This window comes from Pleurodeles waltl, chromosome 7 (assembly GCF_031143425.1).
Source record: "Pleurodeles waltl isolate 20211129_DDA chromosome 7, aPleWal1.hap1.20221129, whole genome shotgun sequence".
NCBI classification, from domain to species: Eukaryota; Metazoa; Chordata; class Amphibia; order Caudata; family Salamandridae; genus Pleurodeles; species Pleurodeles waltl.
In genome coordinates, this window is record NC_090446.1 from 984,046,610 (window position 1) to 984,071,305 (window position 24,696).

General features: G+C 43.6%; 1 protein-coding gene across 1 annotated transcript in view; it reads right to left on the reverse strand.

Annotated features, from left to right (window-relative positions):
- The window catches only part of KIF19 (kinesin family member 19), a 279,912-nt gene that overhangs the window by 242,426 nt on the left and 12,790 nt on the right, over window positions 1–24,696 (reverse strand). The window contains exon 2 of the mRNA XM_069199793.1: window positions 17,354–17,434. Coding sequence (XP_069055894.1) covers window positions 17,354–17,434 — 81 coding nt within the window. The remainder of the gene's footprint in view (window positions 1–17,353; window positions 17,435–24,696) is intronic.

A 24,696-nucleotide genomic window follows, 5' to 3' on the forward strand; every position in this document is an offset into this window, starting at 1 on the left:
ATTAGTCCTCACTATACCTAAGGGACCAGTACCATTTTAATGCTACTAAATTTCATCAAAATGTCAGATTCTGCCCCTTCCTTGTAATAATATCAGCAACATCTATGGCATTGCAGCTACGGAAGATCGACTACACATCAGTACTAGGTATAAATGCAGGACTGAGCACTCATTTGGTAAGCAGTGGCCGTGCATGAGGCAATTTCATGACCGACTGATATTTTGGCAAAGGGTGAGCTTGGGTCACTGTGCGAGCTGCCATAGCTGAGGTTCCGCAATATAACTGCTCCAGGATGCTCGGTTGTAGCTCTTTAGGATATGTTGCACAAGCTAAAATGTTTTATCCTAAAAGAGAAGTCAAGAATTGTTCAGTTCCCAGTAAGTTTTTACAAAACAAACTCAAAGATTTGCGGAGCAGACAGGAAGAACTAGAGAACATCCGCATGACTGTGAACTAGCAACTATTATTGTTACAAAGTCGAAGTTCATCTGACTACCACAGGCCTCACAAGCGCATCTGTTCTAGACACTGTGGACCTTTGTTAAACTGTTGTTTCTCCTGTGAAGTACAGCATTTCTGGTGAGACCTATGAAAAATACGGCTAGTGCCCATGGTACTGGGAAGAGCAGGCTTTTTCTTTCAAATCTATCGACTATTGTGATTCTATCGCTATAAGCAAGTTTCCATTTCCACTATTTTTACATTAATATACTGGTCCTAAATGATCTCACCTTGCTTTCCCTCATGGGGTTCCACTGTGCAGTCACGAGGATCTGTGTGTGACCGGACAGTGTATGCAGTCGCATGCAAATGCTTGTGAGTTACCTGCACAACAACATTTCCGAGTAATCACAAAAAAGGTAGGCAAAGTAAGCATTGTCATAAAAATCCAACCAAGTGCGCCGATGTGGTAAAAATAGGAAATTCCACTGGCTATTGGCAGTATAATTTATGTGTGTTTGTGTGTAACCGTGTCTGCCTGTAAAATATATAGGGCCACGCCCCCCACCTTTTGCCCCTCATGAAGAGTGTCTGTCAGGCTGAACAAAGGCCAGCCTGACAGACACAATCCTTTTTCAGCTCAGACAGACAGGAGTGAGAAATTGGCGATTTGGGCAGACTCCTGGCTTCCTGCGCTGAGCTTTGCTGGGCTGAGGAGGTCACCGCTCCTATGGGCGTGACCTCCTCGGCTCAGCAAAGGTGCCTCAAGGCCTTTCTCTGGGTGACGAGGAAAGCATCACCCATTGACTTCGCCCTGGGCGTTTCAGGTTTAAGCCCTGAAGCGCCCAGGACTAGTGTCAATCAGTGACACTTCGTCACAGAGTGGGGTCAGCAGTATCACACTCAGTTACGAGGCTGGGACTGCTGCCTTCCCTCAGGAGGGAAGGCAGCAGTCCCAACCTTCCTGGGGCCTCGAGGCTGAAGGTAAGTGTATGTGTGAGGTTTTAAAATGAATGTTTGGTGCGTGTGTGCATGTTTGAATGTTATGAGTGTTGTTAATGGATGTGCATGCGTGCATGTGTGAAAGAATGAGTGTGTGTGTGATGTTTTAAAATGAATGGTGCGTGCGTGCGGGCATGTTTGAACGGTATGAGTGTTGTTAATGGATGAGCATGCGTGCGTGTGTATGTGAAAGAATGAGTGTGTGTGAACTTTTAAAATGAATGATTGTTGCGTGCATGCATGTTTGAATGTTATGAGTGTTGTTAATGGATGTGCGTACCTGTCTGTGTGTGAAAGAATGAGTGTGTGTGTGTGTGTGCTTCCCGCCCGCCCCCCTCCCTCCTAAAGCTGCCGGCCGCCACTGATAGATTATAAAATGTAAACCCTCACCTACAGAGTAAGGCAAGCTACATCATAGGGTTCTCCACTTAGCACTGGCCAACAACTTTTAGAGTATCCTATGATTGTCTTCTGCTTCTCGCAGTTCATATGAGAGACCCAGTCTCCTCTGATATCTTAATGCCTCATTATACACTACTACACCAGAATCATTAACATGAATTGGCAAAGCAAATAAGTCTGGCCTTCGTAAGTGGTGCATTTGCTAAATTTATTTTTCAATATTGCAAGCACATTCTACAAACATTTGGCAGACATATTCTTGTGATAAAAAATAATAACTAACTAAATAAAAAATATAACCATTTCATCTAATTTTTATAGAACAGTGCAACGCTTCATAGCAGGTAGGTGGAATTTGAACAGGTGTAGAAACCATTTTAGTTGTAATGCACATCACAGTAAAATAGGATTATTATTGGTGCAAAGAGTACTACTGGCTTTGAATTACTGTACCCTGAAAACGCAGTTTCAGTATACAAGGATAATCAAAACATAAAAAGGGGAAAGGCAAAGTAAACAGCTTGTAAATAACTGCTGAGCAGACTACAGGATGTAGAGGACTGACCAAAATGTTCTCTAACTACATACATATGTATGTGTTTTTATTCTTATTGTTTTTTCAATACATTAAGTTGTTGAGTCAACCAAAGGTCTCTCTAGGCCAGACTTAAAATGTGTTTGAGTAGCCAAAATGTATTTTATTGTCCCACTCTCACCTGAATAAAATAAACTGCAAGAGTTCCATAATTGCCTCTTAATATTAATCACTGCAACAATAACAAGCTGATGGATGGAATGCTTGAATTAATCTCAGCCACTGGCAATCGCTCTGGCTGCTTCTTAATTCACCATCTTTTCCTCACCATGCCACCTCAGTTTGGACCCAGCCATATGCAAATAATCTTTTACCCTGCTCATGTGGGAACAGTCCAGCCCGATAAGCCAGGCCAGGTCCTTCCTGAGCCGGAAAACAAGCAACCAAACCAGTTTTGCCCTTATTATGGGTTCATCAGCCAGGACCAGCTTGAATCTAGCGGCACAGTGAGCACAGGACCCATGTCTGGGCATACACTTTACACTTATGGCAGCAACTGTAACAACAAGGTGATGGATGGAATATTTGAATTAATCTCAGCCACTGACAATTGCTCAAGGTCACATCCCAATCCATTGTTTTTCACCGATCATGACACCACAGTTTTGACCCAGCCATTTGAAAGGCTGATTTGCATATGGTTGGGTCCAAACTGAAGTGGCACTGTGGGCAAAAAATTATGGATTGGGATGCGGCTGAGTGATTGCCAGTGGCTGAGAATAATGCAAACATAATATTCATCATCTTGTTGTTTTTGCATTTGACGTCCAAAGGGTGCTAGGTATTCCCAAACATGGCTCCCAGACTCACTGTACCATTAGAACCAAGCTATACCCAGCTGAAGAGACCATAACCAGGGCAAAAGCAGTCCTGTGTTGCTTGTGTTCAGTTCAGGGAGCACCTGGCCTGGCAGTTTGGGCTGGACTGTTTTCATGAGGAACAGGGTCAACGTGGATTTGCATATGACTGAGTCTAAGCTGAGGTGGCATTGGGGGCAAAAAATAATGGTTCGGGATGCAGTCCAAGCAATTGCCAGTGGCTGAGATTAATTCAATCATTCCATCCATCATCTTGTTGTTTTGCATTTGATGGTCTAATTGGCCCATTTATGACCAGTCATGGGTCCTTGGCTCACTGTACCACTGGAACCAAGGTATACCCGGCTGAAGAACCCATAACAAGGACGAAACCAGTCCTGGGTTGCTTGAGTTCGGTTCAGGGAGGACCCAACCTTGCAGTGTGGGCTTGATTGTTCCCATGAGGAACAGGACCAAGACAGATTTGCATATGACTCAGTTCAGTCTGAACTGGCATGTTGGGTGAAAAAGGATGGAATGAAATGCAGCCCGAGCCATTGCCAGTGGATGAGATTAATTCAAGCATTCCATCCATCATCTTGCTGTTTTTGCATTTGACGTCCTAAGTGCACCGGGACATAGGTCCTGGGATCACTGTACCCCTGGAACCAACATATACCCGGGTGAGGAGCCCATAACAAGGGGGAAACTGTGCCTGAGTTGCTTTTGTTTGGTTCAGGGAGTACCTGGTGTGGCAGTACTGGCTGGATTGTTCCAATGAGGAACAGGATAAAGACTGATTTGCATCTGGCTAGGCACAAACCAAGGTGGCATGGTGGGTGAACAACTATGGATCGGGATGTGGCCCAAGAGATTGCCAGAGGCTGAGATTAACTCAAGCATTCTATCCATCATCTTGTTGTTTTTGGCAGTTGATGCCTTAGGTTCACCGGGTATCCCTAGACATGGTCCCGGACTCACCAAGCTATACCCAGCTGAAGAGCCCAGAATAATGGCGAAACTAGTACTGGATTATGCGGGTTTGGTTCAGGGAGGACCTGGCATGACAGTTTAGAATGGATTGTCCCCATGAGGAGGACTAGTTTACATATGGCTGGGTCCAAACTGAGGTGGAATAGTGGGTGAAAAACAATGGACTGGGATGCAGCCCAAGCGATTGCAATTGGCTGAGATTAAATCAGATATTCTATCCATCATCTTGTTGTTTTTCTCTTCATATTAATCAATCAACATGTTTCAGGTTTCACTCTGTGCTTAAGGTGATCTGAAACGCAAACACTGCCTTTTGGAAACAGAGCTCAAAAGCAGGATACGCCATAGGTCAATGCCCAGGGTTATAAGGAGAACTGTACAATGAAGCTTCCCATAATATGTAGGTGAGGTTTCTACTGCATGACAGACACTGTTCACATTCAGACACACCAACAGCCAAGGTGGCTGTGGTCTGGAATACTGAGTAGGGAATAGTGAGTTTTCAGAATATTGTAGTCAAAATATTGCAGGCTAAAATATCAAGGAGGTGAATATGTATCGATAGGTATAGATTTAATATTCTTAACTCCTCATTTATGCAATATTTGATGTTAAGTATAATAAACGTATACTCCTCTGTACCTTCCCTGCTATTTTAGCTACAGTATTCTGGTAACTTGATATTTCCTACTCAGTATTAGGTACCTCCACCAGCCAAGACATAGGGACGCACACACAGTAAACTTCCTGGTATTGACAAATATCAGGTTGCCACATTCTTGATCTAATTGTAATCCTACCACCATGGCATCATTTTCAAGACCTTCCACTTCACCTACAATGTCGTGATGATGACAGGCCAGCTGTCTCTTGTAGAAATATTAAGCATCAGCAAAGACTAATTGAACACAAGGAACCAAGATTTTGCAGACATGGAAGTCTATAAATGAAAGTTGAAAAAACCTTGAAGCAAGCCTTAGCGAGTTGAGTACCAAGATCCTGGAACAATTTACCTTGCACACATCTGGCTTCACCATCCCTACTGCTGTTGAGAAAAATGATGAAGACATATCTCTTCAAAAACCTTAATTAGTACGGAGCAACACAGCTCTACAACCCACTTTGACTGACCCAACAGAGAACCATCATGCACAAAGCACAGCTTTAAGGGCCTGAAGTGACCAGGAAGCATAGACCGCACTTTTTGCTCTTGATAAAATCGGACCCCCACCATGCGATAAGTAGAACCTATTCTGAGTAATTGTTCTCAGTTATATGGTATAACATACAGATTTAGGTGATCACTGCATCAAAATCCGCATGTCCCAGTAAGTACGAGGCCTTTTTCCTCATTAAATTCTGGCAGGCTTGACACACCAGAATGTAACAAGGGGCGCAATCTTTATCACATCTGTTAATTACTAATTGTTATAATAATCCCACCCCATATAATTACAATCCAATCGCATTTCAATGGGGCTGTTGTAATCGGATTTTAACACAAAAAACTGGCTAAGTCTTTGCCACCACACCAGCATATATATCCAATTCATTTCACCAATCCTTGTCACCTTTTCAGAAGCAGTGAACGTCTGACTGCATCAAAACGTCAGCAAAGACTTTCCCAAATCGCAACAGCAACTCCAGACAGAGCAATCCCAAACTCATGGATCCCAGAAATCAAAACAAATGGTAACGTCTTTCAGAACAAACATTCATACACATGATGGCCAATGCAGATCCATAACACGATCTTTCTGGTACCTCTCTAGCAAAATGCATCACAATGCCGACACTCTGATAAATGCAGTTTGAAACAAATAATATGACACACAATAAAATGCTACACCAACATACCAGTAACGCATATGTTAACTAATAACCAAGAATGACATTTACAAAAGTGCTATTAGATCATACAACTTGTGGAAAATGCTATTTACAAATGAACAGAACGTAACAAAGCAGCAGAGACTCCTAGTCCCACTGTAAAAACAGATGTTCCTGAATAAAGGCTAACAAGGCAGATGCAGTTATAAAATTGGCTTTGTCACATCCAATCTTTCCCCCAATCAGAAAAGGCCGTGGCCATTCTAGTTTCAGTCACCCTGATATTGGAAATACAGGCAATTGGAATCCAGTCAATCTATTATCGGTACACACAGGCCAGGTATTGCTTACAAGAAGACCTTCTCACCATTCAGACCAAGGCAACCAATCAATGAAAAGAGATTGGGCAGTCTGAAGTCAACATCCGAAACATATGGAATGATGGATATATGAAATTACAGTAGCAAATACTTTAGGCAATGACACACCAAGTGTGCTGTGACCCAAGATCCTAGTTATTGAACGGTGCCTTGACTTTGACCCCTGAAATAATAGGGTGAGCTAACCTGCCTGCAAGGTGGTAAGACTCATGCGCTAACAATGTTACGATTTTACATGGGAGATATTGTGGGGCAATATAATTTACACAGGACAGGTCTGGATTAGGCTGCTGATATTACGCCTTTGAAGAATTGCTAAGAATCTGTTAGAAATGTTGCCGAGTTCACTGGACTACATCCATTCCTGGTCCACATGGCTAGTGGTGCTCATCTTCCCCACTCCCAGTTCACCCAAACCGTTTTGTTTTCTTGCATGGAGTTCCCAATAGTGCTCTTGATTCCGTATTCCAAATTTCCTTTTGTCTGAAATATAATCTTCTGTACTGTAGTGTTTTGCTGTCCCTTACCTGAACTCAGGCCAGGGCTGTAGGCAGCGAAAGAAAGCTGCGTTTTCAGGCCTCTTGTGCACGGCCTCCCTGGTGTGCATTGCACACAGGACAGGCCGGTGGACACAAGAGGCCTGAAACGGCAGCTTTCTTGCCTACGGCCCTTTCCTGAAAGTGCCCGATTTCGGAAGTGCTAAGTGCTTCCGAGATCAGGCGCATTCAGGACTCCTCATGTCACTGAACTCTGCCTCCATGGAATTCCACAGAGTTTTTAATCAACTCCGCAGAATTACGCGGAGTGGAACTATTTATAAATCAACCCACTGAAAAATGTTTAACGATCTTAAATTCTTGTTGGTCATTGTGCGTTGCCATTCAGAATTTAGATTCATTACTTGAATTTTGATGTCATTTAGTGTGATGGTAACTGGTATTCTGATTTGTCATTTAGAAATCCAACTGGGCAATAGTATCCTTGTGTGTCAGTCAGAATTCTGATTGGTTACTGTTATTTTGATTTATTATTTAGAATTCCAGTTGTTCACTGGAATTCTTGTTAGCTGTTCAGAATTCTCATTGGCCACTGGTATGAAGATTTTTTAGTCAGAATTTTTATTGGTCCTTAGGATTCCAATTTGATGTTCAGAATTTCAGATGGTCATTGGGATTTTTCTGTGTCTTTCAAAAGCCTGATTGTGAATTTGGGAGCTGGATATGCCTATGGGAAATAGAAAGTTAGAATTAAGTTGGTACTTTTGGGAGAAAGACTGGATGACATTGTGTGATGTATATAAACGGCTTGTTCAGGGTTATGATTAGTCATCTGGAGTCCCAACTGATAAGTTCGAGATTCTAAAACACTAAGCTGTAACTCAAACCTCTACCTAAAGGGCTCACATTGTAATAATTATTTAAAAGCAAGAAGATGTAATTCCAAGTACAAATCAGAAAAATATTACAATGTTCAAAAGTGTCAAATTCACCCCAACGTCTTATCATTCTAAATTACAGCTCACTGTTGGCAATGAAGTTTGTAGAGAGGTGCTTGGATTGGACAAGTGACAGTAGTTGTTTGCACCTGAACTATAAATAAATTATGATGTCACCCGCGCTGCATTCTGTAAACACAGCAAATTGTCTCATGCCCCCAGGGAAGTCCTGGAGATGAAAGCCTGTTCTCTTACAGTGAGATGGGTCACACATTCGCTGCTGTGATCTGTCTTCTTTATGGGTCACAGAATTTCGGCAGGGCTGCCTCATACGGTTTGGTGATAATACTCTTATCATTTAAATCACACAAAAACATTTAGTTTGATATTAGTGCCATATAAATGCTCCATATCTTTATAGCATCAAAAGTCAGCATGAGTGAGAGGGCGGGTGTCCTCGTGCACTCAACTCCTTGCGGCGTCAGGGTGGCGGTGGGAGCCCGGGGGAGGCCAGATATCTTGTGACACAATAGCTCGCTTCAGACTGGCATCTGCGTGGCGGGAAGACCCGGGCTCCATTGTAAGGCTGCGCTCTCCTTCACCGAGCAGCTCTTGGCAGCTTTTATTGCAAGAAAGGGCCCTCTGAAACCTAATAGTGCTTCAGCATCCTGCCTCGCCATACACTAATGAAAGAGTGAACCCTGCTCCGGACTTACATGTGAATCTGCTCCAAGAGGCAGCCCGCTTGTGGGGAAAGCACGAGATTTTCCCGTACGAGTCTGCCTGTGATGCTTTGCTGTTACCCTAGGCAGGAGTGGCCCCTGGCACCTCAGGTTGGTTGAACGAATCTTCCTTCCATTGTGCAGGTCAGTGCTCTGCTTTGAGTTCATCAGCCCCTCCAGCCCTAAAAGCAGTCTCGAGAGCGTTAAAAACGTGATTTGCGGCCGTGGAGAAATAATCGTCCTAAGCATTGCAGCACACTCAGAAGCATTCCAATAACTCACGAGTTTCTCATCAGAAATACCTTTAAAATCTATGGGGGTCATTCTGACCACGGCGGACTGCGGTCGCCGCCCGCCTGGAGGGAACCGCCATTCGGCCGCCCCGCAGTCAAAAGACCGCTGGGGTCATTCTAACTTTCCCGCTGGGCCGGCGGGCACTACCTAAGGTAGCGCCCGCCGGCCCAGCGGGAAAGGGGCCTGCAACACAGAAGCGGGCTCTGAATGGAGCCGGCGGTGTTGCAGGTGTGCGACGGTGCAGTTGCACCCGTCGCGTTTTTCACTGTCTTTTCACTGTCTGCTAGGCAGACAGTGAAAAACCGCCAGAAACAGGTTGCCGGGAAGGGGGTCAGAATCCCAAGCAGCGCCGCAATGGAGGATTCGCCCAGCCGGGGGAAATCTGTCGGGAAACCGCCGGACCCGGTTTTCCGACCGCGGCTTTACAGCCGCGGTCAGAATGGGCAATGAAGCACCGCCAGCCTGTTGGCGGTGCTTCAGTCATCCGTGGCCCTGGCGGTCTTGGACCGCCAGGGTCAGAATGACCCCCTATGTATTTTTCAACCTATGTATTACAAAAATTGTGTTCTAAAGTTAATGATTGATCCCCAATAAAAACAAACAATGGCAAAGCTAATAGGTTTCACCTTTATAACGCAAGTGTCAGCCTAATGGCTTTGTGAATGCGTCTTTCATTTGGTACACTCGTACTTAACGTTATTTTTTCAGAACGGTAGTAAAAATAAATAAAACAAGCATTTGCAATGCAACGGGTCTCGCGTTTGCTCATGTTAGAGCTGATAGCGTTGTAAACTCCTAACCCGACTTATCACCTGTCGGCAAGAGTGCATTTATAAACGTAACCCGAAAAAGTGCAATTGACTATGTAAAGCGCTCGACTTCTGCCAAGCGAAATCGCGCTAGTAAATTAGAGAAAAAGTAGTCCATGAGCCGGACAGAAAAACAGCAAGCCTTGCATGTTTTCTGTACTTGGTCGATGCGCTCGAGGAGGGCTAGGCACCTGAAAAGGCATGACGTATGCCTGCCTTCGACTAATGAAAGACCAATGAAAAACACTGATGTGACGTCGACAGGGCTCCGAGCCCTTTTCTAAACACTAAAGCGTCTCGCTGCGATACAAATGCGCGAGCGCATGCAACACAGGCTGGACCCTAAAAAGGTTATAGGTCTGCATTCGCCTTGCTTTTCTATTCAAGGCCCGGCAGATGCAAAATGCTAGCATGCTGCTCACGTCTGCTTTTAGACACACACACTTTAACTTATATTTTTATTTTACCATACTGAAATGGCCGTCAGACATTTCTATTAAGTAAAAGCATTCCAAGATGGCATTTGGGAGTGACCGTACAAGCACTTATATCGTAATTCATAGACAGTCATTTTTTTTTTTAATATTATGGTACCAATATGGCCGATGGTCATGTAAGAACAATAATGTAAAAATAAAAATACTTTTTTTTAAAAAAAATTCCCCTAAGGGAATGAGCCACCCGATCTTCTGTCTTCCCATCTCAGATATCTATTGGTCTCCAGTGCTCCCCCAAGCTTATTGTGCCATTTCTCTTTTTTGGGGGGGAGCCTGTCACCTGAAAGTGCTGCTGGGCTCCTCGCTTCTCCCCGAAAAAAAAAGCTCCCGAAAAAAAAAGTGAAATGGCTCACTAAGTATATGGAAACACTGGGCACCAATGGATATCTGTGGTGAGGAGATAGAAAATTGGGTGCCTCATGCCCTAGGGGATAAAATAAATGAAAAAAAAGTAAAATGAGTAGCATGATGACGAGAAACGGATGAGGTGAGAAGTCGATGCAGAAAGAAAGACTAAAGAGGCAAGGTGTATGGAGAAGAAGCAAATGGGGAGAGAGAAATGAAAAAAAAGACATGCTCTCCGATGGACTGCTGAGAGAAAATTATTAAAAAAGAGTACCCTGAAGTCAGCAGTGTGAAAGGATTCAACTCACCCAATCAAAACCAATGGAAAGAATAAATACACCTCTAAGTGTGGGGCAAACAAATGAAAAGGTAGCAAAGTCATTAAATAAGGAACAGGGAACTGGGATATATGAGAAAGCCATCCAATCATGATCAAACAGTCCGTGTACCAAGGGCAGCAGCCTGTGCGCACACCAGGAGGGAGATCGATAAGTATCCCTCCTGGGCCCCTCATTCCCCCTGAGCTCAATGCAGCGGCCCGCGACTGCGCAGTGCTGATGCTTCAGACCTCTCTCCACCGGCAGGGTGTTGGAGACCTCCCCTGGCCTCCTACAGACTCGTCCAGCATGCCGGCTGGAGGAGAAAAACAAGTAGCTCACTGTACGCCGGAGATCAGAGGCACACAAGAGGAGGCGATTGTTATAATTTGTACTATGTAATGAAATAGATATATGTGACATACCAGGGAGGGTTATAGTTGACCTTGCTATGTATACATTATCCTCCCAAGTCATTGTCATGTGTTCAGGTACTGTAATGTGACCATTGCTTCATCACATATAGTTATACATTATGTAGGTAAGGGGATGTTATAATTTGTATTATTGTTTATATTATTTCTGTTAAACCTTTCATTTGAGTATTTATATGTACAATAATGGTACAGCCCTTCCTACCTCTGCTAACACACTGTAATGGAATAGTCCTGGAGCTGTGTGGGATTTTGCTTCAGAACGTTGGTGTGAGGGTCTGCTGATGGGACGGAGTGTAAGAGGAAGCAGCTAGTGCAGACTAAATAAAACACCTACTATACATCTCGTCTTTTCCTGGTACTTCTTGCAACATTTTCTGGGGACGAGCTGTCTACGCAAGGGAGCAGCGTGGTCTCCTCCCCTTCTGTGTGCATCAGCTTCCAGACGTATTTCTTGCAACAGCGATCTCTTCACACAGCGATCGCTCTCCGTGCGCCGGTGTCCAGACAAGCAATGCTACCTGGGCAGTCTCGATGTCAGATCTTTGGGCCTCGCATGGGAGTGCTCCCCATGTGCTCAGAAATGAAAAGGAAAATGCTCTTCATGCACTAGGTTCAACAAGCCAAGGAGTTGGAACCAGCACTCTCCCAGCACTGGGCTCCTTGGGAGGCACTTGGGGGTGGGGTGGCACAAAAGGGGCAGGCAGGCCAGCACAGAACAAGCCAGGGGGTTGAAATGGTGGTTCCCCCTGGCCGTCCTGTAGTGCCTGGAACCAAAGTCAGGGGCGCAGATGGCAGCATGGCAACAGGCAGAAAAGCAATCCAGATGAGTCCTTTGCACTATCCAGCAGACACCACTCAGCAGGACAACAAGCAGAAGAGCAGTCCACATTAGTTCTTTGTGCGATCCAGCAGTCCTTCTGACAGTGGTTCAGTCCCAGTTCCAAAACTACTCTAAAATCAGGGGGCAAGAGCCCTTGTACTTATACTCAACAATACCTTGTTCAGGAGGTAACTTCTAAGGGACCCTTTCAAGTGAAGCTTAAAACCATTTCAAGCCAGCCCTGTCTCCAGACATCAGTAGGTGGTAATCAGTACATTCTGTGAGGGCAGGACAAAGTATATATAATGTAAGGTATGAACGACCCTTCCTCTCCCCAGCCCAGGATGACTACCAGTATGCAGATGCCTCTTTTGTCTCACCCAGCCCTTCCTGTGTTATGACTGTCTGGAAAGTATGCATAGTGGAGCTGTTGCTCTGCCCAAGACGTGGATTAGAGTCAGGCTGCAACACACTAGAGTTACAAGCATAGAGAAATGTCTACTTTCTAAAAGTGGCATTTCTAAAACAGTAATAAAAAAGTAACCAGTAAGCAGGATTTCTCACTACCATTCCAAACATAATAAATATGCAGACACTACTCCATATAGATCAGAGATTACCACTTAGTCATATATAAGGGAATTTCCCATACAAACCTATGAGAGGGGATGCACTAAAAGCAGTAAAAAACGAAATAGGCTGTTCGTCACTACTAGGAAATGTAGCTCATTAAAACATATGTCCTGCCTTTTACATACACACACCCTGCCAATAGGGCTATCTAGGGCCTACCTTAGGGTGGCTTAGGTGTAGCAAAAAAGGGAGTTTAGGCCTTGGCAAGCACTTTGACTTGCCAGATCAATGTGGCAGTAAAATGCGCAAACAGGCTCTGCAGTGGCAGACTGAAAGACTGCTCCTGCGGGTGGTGCAATCTGCGCTGCAGGCCTACTGCTAGTATTTAATTTACAGGCCCTGAGTACATGGTATACACTTTACAATGAACTTACAGCTAAATTAAATAAGCCAGACAGGTGAAAACCAATCATATCAAGTTTTAGGGGAGAGAATGCATGAATTTTAGCTCTGATTAGCAGTAGTAAAGAGCCCAAAGTCCTAAAACAAACAAAAAAGGGGCAGGAAAAATAGGAGGAGAAAGCTGAAAAGTTTGGGGATAACCCTGCAGAAAGGGCCATTTCCAACAATTCTTCGACCAAGAGAGAATAACATACACAAAGAGAGAGGCACCCATCAGGAAAACCTTGCTGAAATTAAGATCACTCCTACCATACTGAAATAAACTATCCAAAACCAATCAACAGTATTCTTCACAAATGCGGGTCAGTGTCAAAACATTGAATAGAAATCAGTGGTCTCATTAAAATACACAATCAATACCTTTTGCTACTAAAAGACATGGCTCAACAAACTTTTAAACCAATGATGGACTTCCTAATTCCTTTAGGATTTTCAACTATATGCTTCGATTTAAAAAATAAAACAGGAGGAGGTTTTGCATTAATCCATAAAGACCAAATCGAATGCAAGAACATGAATAGTGAACAATTCCCTTGTTTTAAAAGCTTTTTGAGAAAAATCATGAAGAGAAAATATATCCATCATTTACCATCCATTCCCTGGAATCAGCACCAACTTTGTGGAACAGCTCATGGAATGCATGAGAGGAAAACAGATTACCTCCAAGAATAAAACATTTGTAGGTTACTTAAATCTGTAAGGGGGGGGGGTCATAAAAACAGAAAAGTGGTCAAACTATTAGCTTTCTTCTATAATAATATTGTGGTGGAACACTGCCTAGCCCCCACTGATGTTATGGAGACAACCTTAGATCTTAGCATAGCGCCACCAGGTCTGACAATGTCAGAATCTCCAATTCCGGTGGGCTGGTGAGACCGTTATCTAATTCTATTCACACTTCCACCATCCAAGATTTGCTTAAGATGACAACTTAAAAGACTTAAACAATGGATTAGAGAACTTAAACATATCAACTAGACACCTTAGAAAGCTCTATTAGAAACTACTCCATACAAAACATTCCCTTTGATTAAGAAATCAATGACAACATAATATTTTGACAGTGTGTCTGACATTCTGAGTAGTGCAACCACTATAAAACTAAAAAGAACGAAATGCAAAAGATCTGCAAATTGGTTCTCTAAAGGGCTCAGGACCTGATTTAGAGATTGGCAGATAGAGTTAGCCCGTCACAAATGTGACCCCCTATCCCATCCGCCTTATTGTGATTCCATAATATCCGATGGAAATCGTAATACAGAGGACAGAATATACATCATGTTTGTGATGGAGTAACCTGCCCCCCAAACTCTAAATCAGGCCTTAAGTGATGAAAGAAAAATCCACAGAATCTCACAATGACTATGGAGGCAAAGGGCCTGATTAAGCCTGCCACTACCAGACAGTATCCTTGTGGTGGCTGTTGGATGGCCGCAGCTATGGTGATCTGACTGCCACATTACGAGGTTGTCGGGCAGACCCGCCAACCTACCACCGTCTGCGCCAGGATCAGTGATCCCGACGGGCGGATGGCGGTCCTGGTTGTAATCAGCCAGGGTGGCTATGAACTCAGTTTCAACCGCCATTAAGAGGCTGGCGGAGAACAAGTGTGGGGGTGACAGGGGAGCCCCTGCACCGCCCATGCCCGTGGCTCTATTATGAGCCGGCGACAATGCTGACACACCTTTCCCAATGGGCTGACCGGCGGAAACCTTGGTTCCCACTGGTCAGCCTACTGGGAAAATCATAATGGGGCCATCGGGGAGGTCTCCAGCATGGTGGCTACCACCCCGTTGGGAGTTTGGCAGATGGGTGTTTCCGTCTGCCAAACTCCTAATCAGCCACAAAGTCCAGCCTGAGAAATCTTGAGGATCTGAGAAGAAAAGGAAACTATAGAAAAACATAGTCAAGACTAAATCAACTGCTCTCAGAAATGAAATCTAATGAAAAGAGATCCTTAGACAACTACTTGAAGTGGTAAAGAAAGCACACCTCCCACTCTAGCACACGCCTTGTCCTAGGTCCAAAACATAGGTGTGAGGAATGTGCACAATTTTTCACTTAAATTTGAAGACAACGGAACTCTTGGTTAAAACTATCCTAGAAGAGGAAGCTAGATTCACTCTGGTGAAAAAATGAGTAGGATCCGGGACAAGATGTCCCACTTATGGAGATCATACAAACACACTTGAAAAATGGATCATACTCCCATATTTCAGAATGTATTACATATATACCATAAAGGAAATCTACTAATTCATCACCCTGTTCTGGACAAGGTTGATCAATACCTAACCCTGCTTCAAAATTAAACTGGACACTCCTTTACTGAGGAAAACAGATATAGATGATCTTAACATTTTCCACACAGTTTCAAACCTACCACTTCTTGGGAAAGAGCATGGAAGCTGTGAGGCAATTCAACTTAACAAACACGTCAAGGATACAACCTTCTGAGAGATTAGGCAGGCTTCGGGAGTGGTCCAGCATGAAATATTGTATTCTAAATATTATTGATAATGCCCTGTGGATTCTAGACCACGCTGCACCATTTGACACAGTCAAGATAGAATGGGACTAGAAGGGAACAGTCAAACTGGTTCACATAATTTCTGGAGAACAGAGGCAAAAAATTACAAATAGAGAACACACTCTTCAAGAGCTACCGGGAGGCCCACAACGCTACATACACTGCACTTTTAACCTCTACACTGAAGCCCTAGCCCATCACCTAGAAAACAACACCTCATTCCACTTCTATGCAGACAATGCTAAGTTCTACATGAAAATCTCCTCTCAAAGCAATTCTCCAATAAGCGACTAGGCTAGTCACAAGATCATGAAGACACAAACACACCACCTCCCTACTGATGTCACTAACTTGACTACCTATCAAGGCCAGATACCAGTACAAATTTGCCTATAGAGCATACAAAGCCACTCACACGTAAACACCCAGGTCCTCAACCAAAACCTGATAATCTCAGACTGACTAGACGTCCTGAGACGCAGAGACACCTTGCTTCAGGAAATTCCAGCCTTCAAGACAGTAAACATACAGAAGCAACCCTTTTCAGGCAATGCAGCTAGGATTTGGAACCTCATTCCTTGAATAAGCAGAACTCTTTCCAACTTTCAAATATTCAAGAGGGAACCGTACTGTTCCAATGCATTTTATGCACAGAGTATGTATTCTACTACACCAAACCCATTGGAGGCATATCTTTTAACTGTTTATTTCAATTCTTTGTTAGCATTGTTCAATGTGTCCTTTTTATGTGTAAAGAGGATCTGAGACCTTATGAGCCTTGTTCACGCTTTATAACAACCTTTAATAAATAAACAAAATTCAGCCATGGTTGTACAGCACTGCAGTCCCTACCCACTGATGCCTCTAGGAGACTGATATGTGACTGACTCTGCCTCACCATTGCTGTTTTTTCAGATATTACCACGAAAAACCTGCCTGGTGTAACTACACAGGAAAAAGGAAACCTTGCAGGTAACGCTATTCTGCAATAAGTGCACATTCACTGGCCAAAAAACACAATTCAAGGAGTCTTTTGATAGCAACAATTATATTAAAGTATCAGTTTATAACCCCTCCAATTAGCACAGCATTCTAAAGGAAGGCATCTTTGCAAAAATGGTCTTCTTAAGGTGTATGAGAGTACTATCAGGTGTTTCGGATTATTTTGACTTGTATTTTCTCACTGTTCATCATATTGTATGTAACCTCAGCCCCTATAGCCTAAAGCACAATAACAAGCTCTCCTGCAAATTGGAGTTGAAGACCCCTAAATATTACTTAGCCTACCCATTTCAGAAACACACTATCGAGTTCGCCCAAGGAGGGGGCCCTAATGGGCTGGTGCTCCCATTTGCTGCTGGGATGCTGGGGCATAAGTCACACACCTGCTCAGCCCCTATTTTTAAACCAGATGTTTTAAAACATTCTTGCACCTAACGCGCTTACACAAGACATCCTGTGTTTACCAATGACTACTAATACATTTTGGTCAACTCTACAAGAAATGGTATCTAAGTGATAGTGAACATGCGGGTGTGCCACAGCGACACCACAGTTTGGATCTCTCGGTGCTTGCAGTAGTCATCACCTTTGCAAACACTCAGCAGTATAGCTGCTTGTGTGATTGTACGGGGAAAGTTTAACGCTTTGTGGAAAGGAATAAGAGGTCACCTGGTCATCCACTTTATGAGCGATGATGGTGGCACCTTCTTCACGTTCCAGTTCGCTGACAGGACGGATTCGCAGTGCCACCTACAGAGGGGAAAAAGACAATTTGTGAGTTTCTGGTAAACATTATGGAAACAAATATATAAAGTAGCAGATTTGCACATCAGCAGCAGGCTTATGCCCATCATTCTCTATCCAGTAGATGAGGCAGGCTACTGTTACTCGTCCCAACCATCATTCAGTGTGAGCACAACAAAGTGCAAAGCAAGCACAAAAGCCCACCAGACGCTTTTCAAACTTACAAGACGGCTGCCCCTCAGCCAGTTACAATTCTTGTTCATGCACTTTGTATCTTGAGGGAGTAGAGATTATGCAAAACGTTCATAATCAATTAAAGTGAAAAGAAAAAAAAAGAAATGAGGGAACTTGTATTAAATATGAAATATCGCTTCAAAGAGACAGTGGTAGTTTCTCAACTATCTCACCCAAAGTTACATTTTCTGAAAGCAAACCTTACTCAGCATAGTAATGATGGCAAATAAAAAAACAACAGCGTCATTTTTTTAAAGCTGCCCAGATCCTATCGCCATATAGCGCCGTTTTGTAAATACAGCACAAGCATGGCGCTAGAATCTGTTAGCCGGCTGAAAACATTTCGATGCACCGCTGTGCTGCAGCAGTTGTGTCATTTCTTGTAAATGAGGCCCTGAATGTAACAGTTTCATGGGAACAAGAGTAGTGAACAGTGTCGAATCTGGAAACCGCGCAGGGTCTGATAGTTGACAGCAGTCAGGAAGGAGGTACACAGAATGGGCCCTGCCCTCTTTAGACTGAGCAGTCTTCAGGAGGCATTACTCTGTATGTTATTTCAACATTATACTAGAGGTTGCCTAACCGACAAATTAACAGGGAGAGCCGAGCCAGAGCCAAGCCAAGGGATCTGGCTTGGCTCTAAGATCCCATATTCGAGCCGAACCCTAAAAATGTTTGCCATATAAATCATGCAACAAACATCACGAAAAATATGATAGTCTTCTCAAAATACAGACAAGTGTATTGGTTTAACATGTGCAAGCGTTGAACTTAAAAAGGCACAATATATCTCTGCACTGTGAGATACTTATTAAAAGTGACAGTTTTCAACAAGAACATGGAACCATTCTTGCCCCTTACTCCATCCATGCCACTATTGACCTAAGAAGCAAGTCAGCTGTCCAGTGCACGCTGTATTTGGAACTGTATCAGCCTGATACATGGCAAACTCCTAGCACCTTGGCTTGGTACTTCAAGTCAAGATTACTTATACCAAGTGTCGAGGCCAGGCCTGATCCCTAGAATAGCAACCATGCGTCTACACCTCCCAAAGCAAGAGAAAAACAGCACCATAAGTACCAGAATGCACATATGGTGAGACTGTGTTTTTTTGGATAGAACTGCTAAGCACTCCTCCAGGGTGAAGCGTGCTACCCTTCCAATAATGTATTTAGGCACCCCCCAAAGGGTATGAGGCACTATATAAGTGGTACTAGGGAACATTACTAGATAAGTTCCCTAAAATGACAGAGTGTATGTTCTTGAATGTAGCAGCATCATGCCTCTTTATTGTGGCAACACCAGGAAATTTGCTAGATGGCGAATGTATGTTTGAGCAAAAGCACCTTGGATACCTCCTCGCCCAATGGGAGGTCGGTGCTGGTCCCCAGGAGCCCCGTCGCACACACATCCAATTAACGCGCCCTCAGAGAATGGGAGCCAATGCCAAGACTGAGCAGGGACTGAGCATGGAGCCGCTCGCCTTCTAACAGCGCCATCAGAGAATGATAACAATTAAAGGCTCACTTTAAAAGCAGAACTGCTGCAAATAGCATGTCTTGTTACCCAGGTCAACAGGTAGTTATTAGAAGTCGCAAGACGTCAACCGTATTGGCAGGCGCTGCATTCACATGGCACAACAACTTTGGCAGCACATTGTCCGTTTTGGAGTGATCCCCACTTTCGTCATGAAATTCTGCTTTCATGAACAATTCTGAATATGACTCCTTTGGTGGGACAAGATGTTCAGTAGAGGGTCTTTGACCCATTAGGCACAGGTATGAAGCTGAAAAGTCCATTGCAAAAATGGATAATGGAGAAAATGTTGCTTGGTTATAAAGTCATAGACAAACTAATATCCTGCAATTCCAAGGGAGCATTTATGGCACTTCCTGATACAAGAGCACCCACAGGTCAATGCAGGATGATGCTGAGCACTGCAGCAATTATGAAAGAACTATTTCAGCCCTTGAGCCTAGTACTAAAACATGACCGTGAGTCACCCACGTTTGCCCTAACCTATAGAATACTCTTAATAATCTCTGCACAGTAGTGCAGCCACAGACATAAAGCTTACTCAATCGGGGAAAGATGTTTCTGACTGATTTCTCTGAAAACAGTCAAGTTTCACTATAAGAAATGCAGCACAGAACACCCAACTTATTTTGTGTTCATACCCCAAATCCTGCTGTTATACCTAATTGTGCAAACTACCCATCAAACAAATATATCTCTTGAGCTATTCAATCTACAAGGCTACCCGTGACAACTCTGAATTACCAAACATTCAAAGCCATCTGTTGAACTCTTGGAGCTAGACAACCTTGAAAGCCATAAACCACAACTTTCTCACCTAATAAAAACTAAAATGGCATCCACCACAACTCTCTGGGCTACTCAATTTACAAGGACATCAACCATACTTTCCAGACTACCAAACCATTTTGGTCATTCATTTAGTTTTTCAGGGTTTCAAATACATTATAATTTCCCCAGGCTATGCAATCTACATGGACACTCACTGTAATTCTTGATGTTATACATCTACGGAGAACACATACAAGCCACTACAATATATGTAATCTACAAGGACACTTATCTTAAAATATCGGCTGCTGAACCTTCAAGACCATCCATCCTAACTATCTGTTCCACAAAACCTACAATATCTAAGGTCATCCATCACAAATCTGAGCAAACCAATCCGTTATATCTTTTTACAATAACCAACTCATAAAGCTACCACAACAAATCTAACAAAAACACAACTTATATGGCAGAGCATCTTGAAGAAGATGTCAACTTATGATTCTATACATTACTATCCTGAAATTAATTGGAAGCCAATCTTTTTTTACTTATCCTACAAGACAAGATACTACAACCTTTAGGGCAACTCAATTGACATTTTCATCCACCCAGACTACGTTAGTGAACATAAAAAAACAATTAGAAACAATCTCAAATCTTCCTACCCTACATGGACATACATCACAAATCTCCGCTTCACAATATATAAGATCAGCCATCACAGATCTAAGGCAGCATTTGATACGCCTATCCATCTCAAGTCATTTAACAAGTCAAATTATAACCCAAACATAAAAAGTGTTCAAAATAGTTAATCCAGCTGACAAGACTATCCTTCACAGTTCATAACTAACCTCAAAGCCCGCACTGCAACTTTACAAGGTGCCCAAGCTACAAGTAGTCCATCCAAACTCTACAACTTGCCATGTGAACTAGGGCACTTATCACAACTTTCAAAGCTACCCAACCTATAGCCCATCAATCAGAACCCTCCAAACTTGCCCAGGCTAATGTTATGATTTCACAAGGGTAATGAACATCATCCGTTAGCTCCTTCTTGGGCCTTTGACAAGAGCAGGATTGAACCACTTTACCAACTCTGAGCAGACGGAACAAACAAGTTATGTCTCTTGCCTAGAGATAATGCAGATTGAGCATGTTACAGCCTATTGAGATTGGCAGGCATATTTGATTTATTGTTGTGAGTTCTGACAGCCTTTTCATACAAGAAATCCACACTGTATTTTTAAGGCTTTGTTTCAAACACATATTGCAGAATAATGGAAATAATATTATTGCAGGAATCAATAACATTGCAGCTAGTGTGAAAGTACAGAATGTAAATATTATGAAAGCAGGCAACATACTACACAGTGCATTTTTAACTCTTAACTCCTTGGGTTCTAACGATGTGCTGTACACGTCCTCAGCACCAGTGCTTGGGTGCAGGTCCCAGCAACCGACCCACAGGGGAAGTGCTGGTGCTCCTCCTTAGGACCTATGCCACATGTCCCCCCAGGGATGGCAGCGGAAGTGCTTCTGCTGCCACCTCTTCCCCCAGCATGATGATGATGTCAGTGCATGGCTGGTGCACTGATATCATCATAAGTAGCCAGGACACGCAGAACGCCCATTGCTTCCAGCGCATGGTGAGTCCAAGAACTGTTACAGGTAGGTCCACTTGCTTGTAGAAGGAACGGAGTAAAAGAGGCACACTGGGGGAAGCAAAGAGTTTCTCTTTCCCCTGGGGTCTCTCTTCAGTGCATCACTGCTGCTGAATTGCGATGGGGCATCCACTCATGCACCTGGAATGCATTCACTGGACACAAGGGATGTATTTATGTGTGGGGAGTAGCCCTTTGGGCAAGGGTCCCTCCCCAAAATATTCGGGTATTTGTTTTGGCCACTTTTGCCCGCGGGGGCATATCAGCCATATTTTAGGCAGATCTGCACTAGGGATTTTATTATACATATATGCTGGGAAGTGGTCCCCTTGGCAAGGGTCGCTCCCCATTTTTGGGGACATGATTTGGTCATTTTCTGCCCCCTCTGTGTACTGGCTTTTGGCTACCAGTATGTGTGGACTGGTGTGTTGCTGGCAGTTGGCTGATGGTCTGTTTGAACTGGGGTGTTTGCTGGTGGTGTATGTGGGCAGGCATGTGTGTGTGTGTGTGTGTGAATGGGTGACTTGTCTTTGGCTGGTGGCTGGGGTAAGGGTCATTCACCTCCAGGGTGCCAGCTTTGTCCTTTTGCTTTATGCCTCCCTTGGGAGCAGATCAGGTGTATGTGATTCTGATAAGCGCCGAGGGGCAGACTTCCTAGTGTTCAGGTTGAGGATTAGAGTTCAACCTGGTGTATACTCAAGTATACTTATACTGTGGAAGGAAGCGATTTCATTTGTTGGTTGCAGTGTCCTTTGAAAATTCTTGCTCGCTAGTGGTCAGTTCTGCTTTTTTCTCCCTCCTTTTTCTGGTTCAGAGCAGTGACCTACTACTGTATTGTTCCACTTTGCTTTCTTTATCTGTTGCTGTGACGGACTATTCCTGACACTTCTTTGGTGCTCCCCTTTCAATGGGGGTGTTTTAGGCTGGTAGCTGCCTGCATTTTATTGCAGCATTCTGTTCCTCTCACCTCCTCCCATGTCGCTTACATTTGTTTTGGCTTTTTAGTGCTGTCCTCGTTTCTGGCTCCTAAAATAAGCTTATTTTACTAAACAAACACCCTATGCCCTCACATCGCAGAGAGTCTCTCTCTCTCCCTCCAGGAGCCCCTTCCTGCCAGCACTCATGACATCACACACAGGGCATTGCTTATCTCCTTTTATTGAGGCCATAAATCTTCTCGGGCTGCTCTGCTAACTTCATTAGAGCTATGTTGAAATGTGAGGAAAAATGCTTGTTTCTTTAGCCTGGAAGACTGAAGCCCACTGTGCCTTTTCCAGACTCTCTTGTTTATCACAGTTTTGCAAAATTGTAGCAAAACTGTCTGAGGTGTGTGATGGCCCTAATTTCTGTCACATGGGTCTCAAATGAAACAGTCTTGAGTGCTTTGATTTCCTTCTTGGAATCCGTACAGCGACGTAGGCTACCCTTCGCAATTAGAAGCTGTCGGCCAAAGAACTACACACTGGGAGACAGTAGTGTTCTCCTGTGTGACATGAGCTGTGACACACGATTGCGGGGGTGGGGGACGAGACGGGAGAGGGTACTTAACTGAGGGCATGTGCTCTTGAGTTTGGCTGCCACTAGCCATTCTTGGTTTGCCCTCTTTTTCTCTGCAGCTCTGCATGTGGGCTGGTACCTGGCAGGCTAGTAAGCAGTGAGAGTAGGCAGTGGAGATGAGTGCTGAGGATTCGGACTTGTGCTGGCGGAAGATATTGCTGTCCTCTTTTAGCTTCGAGTCCATGTTGCCAGCCAGAAAGTCACATAACTTGATGTATTAAGGTAGCGGCCAATCGCAGCACACTCTTGGCTCACTTATGTACTTTGTTTTTCATGCTCCCAGGGCCCCTTAGACCACATTTGAGGATTCAATCATTTAGAGTGTAGAATCCATAATGATTAAGTGCTGTAATATGTCCTCATAAAATATATCTGGATGCCACAAATGCACTTTGTTTTATACCACAAAAGTTGAATTATTAAAGCTGCAATATCATGAGTTGGACGGTTGCTTTATGACCCCTCAATGGCGGGGCATGCTTCGGCAGCTAAAATATTCCACTTGCCTGAACCACTGAAAGTTTTGAATTATTTTTTTACCCTTGGATGACAAATTGTCAATTTCTAAAAGTTGCTTTTATCCTCAAAGTAGCATAAAGAATTTTCTAAGTTTCTGTATCTTTCTATATAAATTCGCCATAATTTTTCTGCCAGTCCGGAACATCTGGATTATTCTTGTCTGGAAAGACGATGCTCCAGAATGTTGCCGCACAAATATTGCTGCAGCCGAAAAAGAGGGATACATCCATTTTGCATTATGCCAGCCACACTGATTCCCAGTTCCGGAACAAATAAAGCATAAGGCTTTGTTTGATCGATATGGGTGTGTTTCTTTTCTTTTTTTTTTTAAATTAAAGTTAAATGCAATTTTTTCTTGAACAAAGCCAAAATTTACCAGTCACATTGCAATCTCTGCTGTTGGGCGGTTTTCCACCTGATGTTGCCTGCTTATTGCCAGATGAGTTTAGGAGGAAAGTCTTGCCGATGCAACTTTACTTTTGGACATGCATAAGTAGCATGGCTTCCCAAAGTTAATTTTTTAAGTACATTAAAAGAATGGCTGTTCTCAGAATGTAACATAGGTTCTTGCGTATTCGTGCAAAGATGCCACTCAGTGGACAATGTGCTTCATAAATCAGTTTAAAATCACCTGGGCGACTTTCTGCCACGTGTAATTTCTAAGAGCTATAATTATCCATTGTCACTATTACACTCTGACCCTTCCTACTGCATATGGTAGGGGTTTCATTGATTTCTTCTGGGTGGTTTACTCCTTCATGAACAGACGTACCCAGCCCTTTTGAAGACGCTTGTAGACTATACAACAGAGCAGTTCTTTGTGATAGAGCCGGTCAGGAAGCCCAAGCCAATGCAAGCTGTGGAATCTCCTTTCCTGCTGCATTACCATAGCCCTGAAACGCCTGCTCGCCCTAGAGCTGTTGTGTCTGGACTTGGAATATTATTGTGCCATCTATCCAGCCGTCGGTGGCCCAGTGTTTGAAT